We start from the raw sequence: 12,468 nt of genomic DNA, 5'->3' as shown, positions 1-12,468 counted from the left end.
GGAGCAGGGTTTGGGTCAGGTGGTTACAGGAAGAGTGAAAAAAAGTTGAAAAGAAGGAGAAATCAGTCCCTAGAAATAAAAGCAGCTGATCTTTAATGCAGAGATCAGCACATTTTATTCCTTGCTGCCTGCCCATCCTTCTGCTCCCCCATGCTGGCTGCCCACAATGCCCCTGGGAGGGACAAGAACATTACCACTACAGAGGGGAAACACAACACAGTGGATGCTTGGCCTTCCCAGCTTTGAGTTATAAACCAGCATCAAAGCCAAAAATACTGTTCCCCTTATCCAGCCAGCAGAGCCACCTCCTAAAGCCCTTCAGGGACATCCAGAGCCTTTCAGAATTTCCCTGTTGCACAACTGCATCTCTCCTCTCCACTTAAAAGTTGCATCCTGCCACACAAGGGACTTCCCCAGTACAGGCGCTCAGACGCAGCATTTTGCATCTGGAAAAGGTGCCCAGGACTGAGCACAAAGCAGTGATGCTATGGGCATCAGGCCTCAAGGTGCATGACTGCCCCCCCCCCCCCCCCTCCCCAAGCACAAGCTTCCTGCAGCCCTCCAAACAGCCAAGCAGCAATGGCACTGTCCCCAGAAAGTCATTAAGTGCATGGAAAAATTATTCTGCAGTAACTGTATTATATGCCATGGCCTCAAAGAGAGAGAAGGGACAAGGCAGAGGTATGCCAAAAAACTGGCTCTGAAGCCCCAGTGTTGAAGCCACCCCCTGGGAGCTGGGCTGTACCCAGGCACTCAGTGTCTGCCAGTCTCCTTGGCACAGTGCAGCATTGCTGAAGGTTTGAACATGAAGCTAAACTTAAATAAATGAGGAAAAATGTCCTGGCAGGTGACAAGCTTTAGCTGTTACATATCTCATGGCTGCCCTTAAAGCAGGCAGCCCCTAGCATCAACCAGAGAAAACCCTCACATTGGATTTCCTTTAATTAAAAAAAAAAAATATATATAGTCTTGAGTGCAACAGCACCATCTATACTGCCAGAACCAGTCTCTGGTGGCAGAGGAGCTGTGCTCTGCTGCTGGGAGGGGCACAGCCTCATTTCAGGGCTGGTCAGGAGCTGAAGCTGAATATCCAGTCAATCTGTGGAGTTAAATCCCTCTTTGGAGCACCATACCAATTCAGCAAGAGGAACTCACCCAGCACTTACAGGCCTTCAGCAGCTACACAGTCACTTACCCTCAGGGCAGAGAGGCAGGAGAAGTCACTGGAGGGGGTCACATTTGATCTCAGACCTACCTGGAAGCCACACTCCTACCCTCTTGTAGTGTGAAGCAGGGGAACAAGAGCTTCCTAAAGGGGTGTTGGCAAGGAGCAGCTATGGAGTGAGATCTGTGTTGATGTGGGGGTGTGAAGCAACCAGGTTGGCTTCTCAGCCTGGAGCCCAGGCCAAGGTGCACACTGGAAACAGCCCACTCCATCCAACCCTGTGCATGTCTGGGATTTGTTTTTATCCTCGGGAATCTGAGCACCTTTCACCAGCTATCCCTACCCACCCCAGGGCCACCTGCTAAAGGGGCCAGGGCTGGGGACAGGCTCACACCTCGCCTGCGTTCCCGTGAGCTGGTGGCACAAGGTGTGCTAAGGCAGATGCCATTCCTATCTGCCAGGTAGAAATAACCTGGTAGAAATCCAAGTAATCTCTGCAAAGCCTCTGCGTTGGCACAAAGCAGCCGTCAAGTATCCACAGCAGTGTCTGCAGAGAGCTCCCACCTCCACTCACACAGCCAAAACACAGCTGCAGCCAAAACCAGCCTTGTCCAAACACTGCTGAACCCAAGGGCAGCCTGCAGGGTGGAAGTCAGTTCCTGAGGTATTTTCTGTGTTTGCCAGCCCAGCCAGTGGGAATTCAGTTCCTGGCTTGAGCCATTCCCCATTCTCGGGAGCGTACAGAACATACCAGAGCATGTGCTGAAGTCCCTGTTCACTGCCAAAGACCCACCTGAAGGAGCAGGAGATCTGAGTGGGCTCAGCCTCCCCGGGTGCCATGTTTGTCAAGGGGGGTAGGGATGATGCTTGGGTTTTCACCTGTTTTGGACAAACAACACGCCAGACACATTACTCGACAGGAACAGCCTCCAGGGCTCAATCCAGGCACGCAGGAACCACACAACTGACTCACAAAATAACTGGCTTTGGGGAAGGTTGGGGGAAATCACCTCTTTCACCACTTGTTTTGATCACTGGATATTTCCCCATTCCTCAGATAATTCCAGGACTTGGTCACATTGAAGCAAACAGGGAGCAGGATACATTGGACAGAACATTTTGAAAACCTCTGACTTCTTACCAGACAGCAAGCAAAGCCAAGGTTTGAAACTCCGGAAAACTTCCCAAAATTTTTTAAAAACTCCCCTGCAGGTCTTTCAAGAGATGGCCATAGCAGCAGGTCCAGCTCTGGCAGTGCTCCTGTCAGCCAGCACTCTCTGTAGCCCAGGAGCTCCTCGCCCTGCTCTCCCTGGCTCTTGGTGCTCCCAGTACCAGCTGGTACTCTGCTCCCGTCACCTTAAGGATCAGATGGCCCACTGAGGTAAAGCACACCACGAAGCTGACACTCACCTTCTGGGACCTGGCATGAAGGAGAAATATTTTATAAAGCCTCACTGGAGCCAGAAAGGGCACCACATATCATTTCAATTATGATTCTTTGCTGGGGGAGGAACAGCAGGGAGGCGAGGAGAGAATTAGTGTTTGCCTTCACGTTCAGAGCAATTTGTTTCCTCTCTGCTTACCCTGCTGCTCTGTAATGATGGAAGTGCCACATCTGAGCAGCACCAAGCTCCCCAATTTGGGAGGAGGAGTCTCCTCTCCGGAGGACTCTGCTGGAAGGTAACCCACTTCATTAAGACAAGGAAGCTCAGCACCCCTTCATGCTCCACAGCAGAGATATGAAGAGTTGGAGGCAGCACAGCCTCAAGTGCCAGTGCTGGCAGTGCGAGTGGAAAGGCTGATGAGCAGGACAGCCGGAGCATCCAGAGTCACATACGGTGACTGCTTCCAGCAGCGAAGGGAACATCCTCCCCAGCACATCCTGCACCAGGTGAGGATGGCACTTCTGAGCCACCCTCCCCATGCCCACCTGCCTGCATTTGCCAGTTCTCTGGCATCCCCATTGCATCCAGAGAAGGCACTCGGCTGCCCAGCACCTTCAGACTGCCTGTTCCCAACACTGGGATGGGCTGGCCAGGTCCTTGTCATATTCCAGTGCCAGCAATGCTGCGGTGGCTTTTGCCAAGACACTGCAGTCTTGTGTCTGGGCACAGGCAGGACCTTCCTGCGTTGCTGAACCCAGAACTACCCCTGCAGTGATGGGGAGGAAGGGAAACTGCAACTTCAGTAGAAGAGGGGTGGGAGGGACAGCAGGGAAGAAACAACAGTGTGGTGCTCAGTAGAAGGTGCACACTTCATACAACACCCCAGTGGATCAGGGTTTTCATCCCCAGGCTGAATCTGAAACGTGGTGGAAATTCTATTGCTCCACATATTCCAGAACTGCCAGGTGTTTTTACCGACTGCAGCATGTTCTGTGACTTCAAGCACAACCTGGCATGTGGTTCTGAGCTGAGAAAAGTCACTAATGCCACAAGAGAAGAAAAATAAGAAATTTACATCTTTAGATATTTAAGCCATGCTTCAAGTCTCCTTTCCCACACCTCTTTGGGAAAGCAGTGTACCACAAATGCATGAAAAGCTATTCTATTTTTTTCTACTCTGCACCAGGGCTCTCAACTCTGATGTTAGGATGAACACCATTGCCTGGTTTATTCCAGCAGAGTAAGCACACAGAAAATAGGACTCTGGCAGAAGTTATGGCAAGCTACCTGCACAGAGGATGGGAAACACCACAGTAAAGCTCTACTGGGTGTGTGAGCACAAAGCACAGAACAGCCATGCACTGGGCTTACAGAGGAGGAAGGATATATCCTGGCCCTCTGCAATTCAAATTCATCACACCAGGTTTTTTTAAAAAATATTATTTCCTACTTATTTATTTTTCCTTTAATAACACAGTTGAGCATTTCAGAGTTCAGCATTCTACACTCTTACACACTGTCCTTGTTTATTAGCATTTAAACACAAAAAGACATAGCAAGACCTCCAAACACAAATAAATACAAAAACACAATATACAGTAAACTGAAATACAACATATAATAATGCTATTGGGAAATTAAGACATGTTGCTAATTCCTTTTTTTATTATTATTATTTTAACAACATGGTTATTGCTGAGCAATAAATTATACATTTTAAAATTGTTTTTCCCCCTAAAAGAAAAGGACGAGAACCACTGGTTACCAGATCACTTGCACTGTATCCTTACAGCTACTGATAATTAAGACAGGCAGAATATACACAATCAAATGAGGCTGGCCTTCTTTGGTCTTTGTTTTTGATCATAAAACTGAACACAAGTGTACCGTTCACTGAAGAGTATGAGATTAAAGAAATGGATACACAAGTTTCAAACACATTAATTTGTACATTATTCTCAATCACTGATATCTTTTCCATAGTTCTCACAGAATTTCTTGGAAACAAATGTCAGCTTTTGTTTTCCCAATTATTATGTTGTTCCATGCATCTTAAAGGTTATCCTACTTGTCTAAGAGAAATGGACCTCCATTTAGCCCATCATCTCCTAATGGGGTATTTTCCACAGCTCTCTAGTCACCACTAATTCACTGGAGTTTTATACCTTGTAGAAAAAATCCTGAACTTCCCCATTTTTTTCTATAAAACTGAAAACAAATAAGAATTAACTGAACAACAGCTATAAGAAAAACAAAATAGGTGGATTACACAATGCATCAGCAAGGATGGAAGCTTGTACCTTCCCATTCCACAAGTACAGATTACACAACTCTCTGCCAGTGACGCAGGTCATAGTTGGAAGATGTGTCCTTTCAGGTGCGAGCTATATTCAAATACAAAGCTCGGAACACTATGCAAGAAAATGACCTTTACGAATGATAATGCTGGTTTATCTCAGTAACCCTTAGACAGAGTCAAATTTTATCACTACGCATCGCACTGCCAGCAATGGAGCGTGTGAACACCGGCATCGCTAAGAAGTTAAAAAGTCCTTGCAGAACTGGCAACCAAATTAAAAGCTTAGTTCCAAAGGACCAATTACACAAACACCACATAGAGACAACAAACCCTTCCCTGAACGGGTAGGTTAGTAAGCCAGAGTTGGGATCCAGATTTGAATTCCACATCAAGTCTGGGATGTTTGAATCCAGGGTTTTGGTTCAGGTGCTTCTCTGTGAAATTCAGATCTTATCTGAACCCTAAGGAACTAATCCTAACTTGGAGGGAAAATAATGAAGAGACACAGCCTAGTATCTACACTGACATCATGAAATGGAAGACAGAAGCTGCAGTCTTATTAGAAGAGAAACAGGAATAGTCAGATCCCTTATGTGTTGTATAGCTCTGCTCTTCTAAATCTTAAGAGGATGTCCCTGAATCAGCAGTCCAAAGTTTTCCACAACCTTCCCATCTGGTGCTTCTCTGCAAAGGCCTGGATTAAGAGGCAATAAAGAACAATTAAGCCCTCCAGATTTTGGTTTACAGAAAAAGGGAGAAAGCCCCACAAGAAAGAAATGGTCAGTCACACTGACTGGTAGAACAAAGGTGAACCCACTTCACTGTACAATGGTATTCTCCCTCCTTAGTAAAGAGGAGCATCAAACGAGACTGGTTTTGTTGGATGGTTCTGAACAAACAGAGCAGGACACACGTGTGCTGTAACTCACACTGACATGCTGTGCTGGCCTTCGCTGCACATGTCTGGGCCACCACATGTGTACAACCCCAAATCACGACAGCTTGAATGTTTAATTCTAGCCCTTACTGTCCTGATGTGGGTCTTCAGGGTATGTCAACGTATTTTCCAGTTCCTTTAAGGTTCTAATGTATTAAAAGAGTAAAACCTCATGATTCAGAGATAACGCTAGGGAACTGGAACCTCTCATTCAGTCCTGGATCCAGGAGATTCCTTTTGTGACTCTGGGCAAATCACATCTCATCCTTGATTTCCTTGTTCCAAAAAAGAGAAATAGTACTTGCTATACAATGTACACAGTATTAAAACCTATTCTCAGCTTAAACTACCAAACCAATCATTTTTATTGCAGTAGCTTTGACTTCTAGGTCAACCAGAATATCAAGGTATTGAACTGAATAGAACAGGAGTTCCAGGGAAGAGGCCCAGATGCTTTTTATCATTTTGCTCCAAAGCAGAGGAAATAATTTGCAATCAAAAAGTTGCCCATCACTACAGTTGTTTAAAATACAGGAATCTCTAAATTATCAGAGCATGAGGAAGAACATGTGTTCTAAATTACAATTCAAAGTCTTCAGAAAAGCTAAACGAAGCGCTTGCTACATACAGGTCTTCAAACCTGAAAGATATGAACCAAAGTTTGCCCTTAGCCAAGATCCTCCCTTAGCAGCAGCAAGTTATATTTGCACCAATTGATCAAGTACAACTTGGAGGAAAGGGTTTTGTTTCATCACTTCTACATAAAGAAAAGACTTTGCATATTTATGTGCATGCATGTCTGTGTGCATATGTATGTACCTACACACATACAAGTAATTTACAGAGCAAAATCTAAGAGATTAGATATGCAACCCAAGAATTTCCCCCCTCACCTATCTGTATATTTGCATAGTTAAATCATATCAAAGGCATCAATACTGCAGTCATGTTTTTCACTCTTCTGCAGTGCAGGCAACTTTCCTTGTCACTCCCTACGCACTTCTCTGTCTTAGACCAAAGAGCACCAGTGTTTTAAAAACTAAACAAAGTATCAACAGATACCCTGCACTGTTGGTGAAATGCCTACCCCAGGTGATGGAATACAGATACAAATAGGTGGTAGCTTTTAAACTCCATCCCAGCAAGCCATAATCGCGGCAAGCTGAGGAAACAGAAGCGATACAATCACAACCTAACATTCATGGGTTCAACACTTAAATCCCAGCTAACACAAATCTCTATCACACCTTTGCATTTGAGAAATTCACCAGGCACAGAAACAGGCACATATCTTCATCTTTCCTTTTCCAAGTAGAAAACACCACAAGAAAAGGAAATAAACTGCATTTCTTTTGTTTTTAATATTTTAAAAAGTCTAGCATGTTTTTTCCATCAAAAGTATGCCGCCCACTATTCCCTTTTCCTATTGCACATTCTCTCTGTGAAGAGCAACATTTACAGTACAAGGCTGAAATCAACATTGCATATTGTAAGTCAGCAGTTGAAGGTGTACCGTGTAGACAGTAACTGAAACAAGACCCCAATTAATTAGCTCAGAGAAGCAATGCAGACATGGTCGTGCATCATAATTACAGGCTGGTCTTTAAAACACCCAAATAGTTTCATCCTGCTTAGGATTCAAGACTTTCTAGGTGACAGGTGCACTCACTCTGTGCTGAAGAGTATACACAAAGGGCAACATCCAGATGGTCACACACTGGAATCTCCCTAGAGGAAGTGGAAACGGAAGAGGCTTGTACATAACTTGGAGCATCACCGTGAAGAAAGAACACCAGCAAGAGACTTCAGTTGTGTGCTGCTAAGAATTACTAAGTAGAGGACAATATGGTTCCGCTGAACAAACTCTGTTCAAAGTAACACAAGTATTCTGGGACCCCCTTGCACTAGTGGCAGCCCCCAGGAGTTTGCCAGGATTCAAGAGTGTACGTGGGGGCACGGTGTTGTCCCATGAATCACTTTTAAACAGACAGTCCCTAGAAAACTTCGGATATCTCAGTCAGGAGCAAAGAGAAAAAGGACAAAGGGCATTTCAGCAATGAGAGAAACAGTTAAATAACTTAAAAGTGTAAGGTTGAGTAAAGCACCAGGTATCTTTTCCTTTCAACTTAAGAGAATATACAGTGGCCTTGTTTTCACAAAATGCTACATACTCCTTGCTGGAAAGCAGAGGAAACCGATTTCTATGTACACAGTAAGAACTCTACAGAGATGGCCTGTGAGTTCTGTGGAGAAAGGGGTGTTACAGTCAAGGCTTCAGGTATTCCACAGCAGGCGGTGTCTACATTTGTGTAGCAAGATCCTGGATTTCACAGTACGCAGGGCTGGCAAACTGGAAATTCTCTGGCAGCTTCATGTAGTTTTAAAAAATAAGTGCAGTAGGCCTCTGTTTTATTAACTGTGATAAAAAGCACATATGCAAAAATATTTTTATATTGATAGCACATTACTGCATTATAAAAGCTGCCCAAGTGAAGCTGAAGATTCTGGCAGCTGGTGCTTTTGGCACTTGGGAGATGTGGAAAGCAGCATAGAGATCTGTGAAATACAACAGTGACTGATGTTTCTGCTACAGTGACTGGCATTTAGATAGTTAGCAGTGTTCATATTTAAACTTCTCTGTGAAGTTTCTGAGTCAATATCCCACCAAGACGAGATATTCAGATCTCTTAAAGCTACTAGTTTAGGCTGTGTGCAGACTCAGGAAGACTTCCCTATTGGTTTACACATTTGCACGTTTCAAAGTTCTCTTTCAATCATCAAGGCTGGAAATGCTTTTCTTTTTCCTCCTCTTTTAAAGAGCTTGGATTTAGAAGCACAATTCTGTCACAGAAGTTGGAAACTGTAGTCACAAATCTGCAGAATATGCTGGGCCCTGCTTATACTCAAAAATCTCCTCCAAGTCCCAGATTGAAACAGGATATAAAGTGTTTTGAGATGGCCAAACAGTTTCATTTAATTTTACAAGACATGCATTAGCAATGGGAGGAGAGTCCTTTGGACATTTCCACTTGGGAATCCTGTTTTCAGTAAAATTCTGTGATGCACAAACACAAAAGCTCAGCTGCCTACATTCACAATTATTAAAATGACACAAGTTGAGCAAACCTTCGCCCTAAAGCGTAAGTGATGGGTTTACTTATGCAGCCTGCATAAAACTGCAAGTGCCATACAATTATATCTAGAGATATAGATGCAGGTATATCTATAGATATTTATCTCTCGTGCAGAACATCCTCCTCCTGTGCTAGAAATTAAATGGTAGCACGTGCCTCCATATTTGAGCTTGCACCTGTTGACAGCCACGTACCATAGAGGGAGTACAGTACCCGGACAATGGAAGGCAAGAAAAGGAAGACAAGGTGCTGCTGACAGTCAGCAGCAGGCAGTATTCTAGCAGGTGCCTGGAAAACCCATGAAGACCACTTAGCATGCATTGTATATCCATAAATACTTCTTGCAGGCACTGTGTGTGAAGGCACAGCCAAAAAAGACAACAGCAAAGACAAGCTGAAATACAAAGGCATGAATTCAACTGCACCTTAGACAAAAATTGTGACGATGCCTCAAGAAAGCAGAAAACTGATACAGCCTGACATTAAAGGCTGAGATGCAATAGTTTTTTTTCAAGCCCATGAAGGCTGAAAACACAGAGGTGCAAGCCCACTCTGCTTAAGCAGGATTTTAAAGAGCACCACAGTCAGGCTGTGTCTCTGGACTTGCTTGTCACAGGCTATTAAATAGTAGCAGATGAACACAGCAGGTTGCAATCAGCATGTTTCAGGGCTAGCAAATGCTTTCCACTGCAGTTCAGGCTGTTACAAGAAAGAAGCCCATGCATTCCCCATTAGGATGCTTGTCTGCTACGAGAAGCTGCCACGAGCATCCATATTCACAGCCTCAGAGTTCTCAGATGGATTCATTTCAAGTGATGCCACCTTACAGCCACAGGCATTAGAGGAAAAATGTTGCCTGCCTTCACAGTGGCCATGGAGACTGTCTAGTCCAAGCTCCATAGGAGCACTGAGCATAACGTTTTGGCACCTCAATAGGATGGATTCCACCATGGCCAAGTCACAGAAGATGCAGAAGCCAAAGGAGTGGGCTTTGGCTTCTGTTTCGTACATTGCAAGGTACCTAAGGGCTCTGAAGACAAGGCTAAACATTATGCCTGAAGTCCGATTAAACTACCATTTCAGATATCAGAATTAATCTGAATAAAAAGCTATGGTTTATAAGCAGCACAGCACATCTAAGGCACATGTATGCATGCAAGCCACCATCACTGTATTAAGACATTGCTGGTTTGTCTTGAAGCAATGGCTGCTAGTACAGAACAAACATAGAGGCTTTTTTTCAGCACTAATCCTCCTCCCCAATACTGAAAATACTATATACTGCTGACAGCATAATGTGCAACATATATAGCTTGATTGGAAAGCATGGGGCAGAACTTTAAAAAATGTACAGGATTCCGTTTAGAACTCCAAAGTTCAACAAATGCCCTATTTTAGGGTGAAAACAATTATAAATCTGATAATGATGCACAGCATCCATGAGTGATTTTTCCTTAATTTTGAAATAGTGTCATTAACTACGACATATATTGTAGGTTTACATTTCTAAAGAGAAATAACAGAATTGAATAGTTTTTTTTTCCTATCACAAGTGATAACCAGTGTTTGATATCTTCTATGTTTTTCTTCCAAGAAATATCAGTCTATCAACAGTTTTAAAATAAAATGTTTTCTGTAACAATAGAACTTTAAATAAAAATATGATTTTGATTCAGATACTTTTGAGAAGACATGGATACTTTTCCAAGATCTTCTGATAAAGTAATTATTAAAACAGAGACCAGATGAGGCCTTAAAAAGACAATATACTATATTTCAGACAAGATTGCACCTCAGTTTTTCAAAGAATATCATAATTGCAACATTACTTCATCTTCTTTTAACATGCTGACAATTTCCAGCTAGCCCACATGTGAAGGGTTTTCTTGTATTCTAGCTTAAAAGAAATAAAAGTCAGTAATTGATTCAGCACATACTGTATATGTCTTTTCACCTCCAATTGACTAGATCATTAATAAGTTAAAAAAATCCTCTCTGACCATAATCACTATCCTGATGAGGGATAAGTGATTCTTCAGAGCTCAAGTGTTGCTAGTTCTATTAAAAAATATACCATGGTATGATTTCTTAATGTGTTGCTACTTTCGCAATTGGACCCTATGCAGTTATGCCTTCAAACTCTTCCATCTGTTCCACAAGGTGGTTCTGTGAGCTTTAGGACCTCTGATTGAAGACAAACTGATATAAAACCCCCAAACGGAGTTGCCTTCTGTTTAATTCACCTCCCCCAGTGTATGTCAGGGGTCTGGTAGATCCGACGTATCCACTATGACTTTAATAAAAATAGTATCATCTTTAATATACGTTCCATTCTCTAGAACAGTTTGAGCCACAAAGACTGGGCAGCCAGATGCAATGTTCATTTCTCCAGTTGGCTTCTTGAAACTGCTGCTGTTTGGATCTGGCTTGAAAGCATCTCCCAAGTGGCGTCGAGATGGTCCCTGATCCATGAGCATGAGAGTCACCTTCTGTTTGAAGGGCCAAGGAAGCAAAGCATCGTATTCTCCACGCATTATGACAAAAAACAGAGACAAGTGCGTCCCCTTCCCCATGCCATCTCCGTTCAGGTAAACTCTGGCACACATCTTGTAGCCAAAGTATCCAGTATAAAAGGGTTGGCTGTACAAGGACAGAGTCTTCCCCATGACTGCTTCTTGCTTCCGACGTTTATAATCTCGGATTTTCCAAATCAACACTCCGTTGTAACTCGCAGTTTCTAGAACCTGGAAGCGGAGGTCCATGTCAGCCAGCCGAATGTCATGAACGCTCAGCATCTGGTCGTGCCTGCTCAGCTGGGTCTCCAGCAGGCCTGCCACAAACAGAAAGGATGGGGTGAGAAACCTGCTGTTTGCTAAAGACTCTGAAAATCCATCACCAGTCCTGCTATTGCTTATGTGAACACTTTCCTCCTCGACAACCCATGTGCATTCGGCCACTGATGAAGCAATTTCTACAGGCTCTAATTTGCTGGCTGCTATTTAGGTTAGCTGGGATTTTTACAAACGTGGGCGTTAATCGTACAAGCAGTAAAAGCCAAATATTCAAATCATCTAACAGATTTTTCCCGGTCACTAAACAGTGTAACTAGAGGCATCAATTTTTTGAAAGGAGACTTGGTAGCATTATCTGCAGATTGCCATTTAGCAGGTAAGACCTTGGAAGCAGTTACACATCCTATGTAATCCCTCTGAAATTCAGAAGCATTCCTGATCACTCAAAACATTCCTTTTAGACACTATTTGTCTCAGAAGCACAGCACTGTTACAATGTCTAAAGTTCTTCATAAAAAAAAACCCAAAAAATTTAAGCTTAGATCAGTATTATATGTTCACTTATTTAATTTGGAGGGAGGGCTATGTTTTCTGTGCCCCTCTTCTCCCTTTCATGTTACTCTTTTGTTTTGTTACTGGCAAAACTGGCCAACACACAATACTGAAAAGCAGATGAATTCATAAGGCAGGTTTACCTTATATAGATCTATTTAAATGTTCTCTGTCACAATCATTTAAACGCTTGCATATGATCTA

At 43.4% G+C, this 12,468-nt stretch overlaps 1 protein-coding gene across 1 annotated transcript in view; it reads right to left on the bottom strand.

Annotated features, from left to right (window-relative positions):
- Positions 1–3,543: 3,543 nt before the first annotated feature.
- The window catches only part of TRAF3 (TNF receptor associated factor 3), a 70,327-nt gene continuing 61,402 nt past the window's right edge, over positions 3,544–12,468 (bottom strand). Inside the window, exon 12 of the mRNA XM_062495645.1 lies at positions 3,544–11,750. Coding sequence (XP_062351629.1) covers positions 11,179–11,750 — 572 coding nt within the window. The 3' untranslated portion in view covers positions 3,544–11,178. The remainder of the gene's footprint in view (positions 11,751–12,468) is intronic.

This window comes from Cinclus cinclus, chromosome 6 (genome assembly GCF_963662255.1).
Source record: "Cinclus cinclus chromosome 6, bCinCin1.1, whole genome shotgun sequence".
Classification (NCBI taxonomy): Eukaryota; Metazoa; Chordata; class Aves; order Passeriformes; family Cinclidae; genus Cinclus; species Cinclus cinclus.
Note: the sequence above shows the minus strand (reverse complement) of the source record. Positions and strands in the feature narration are given on the sequence as shown.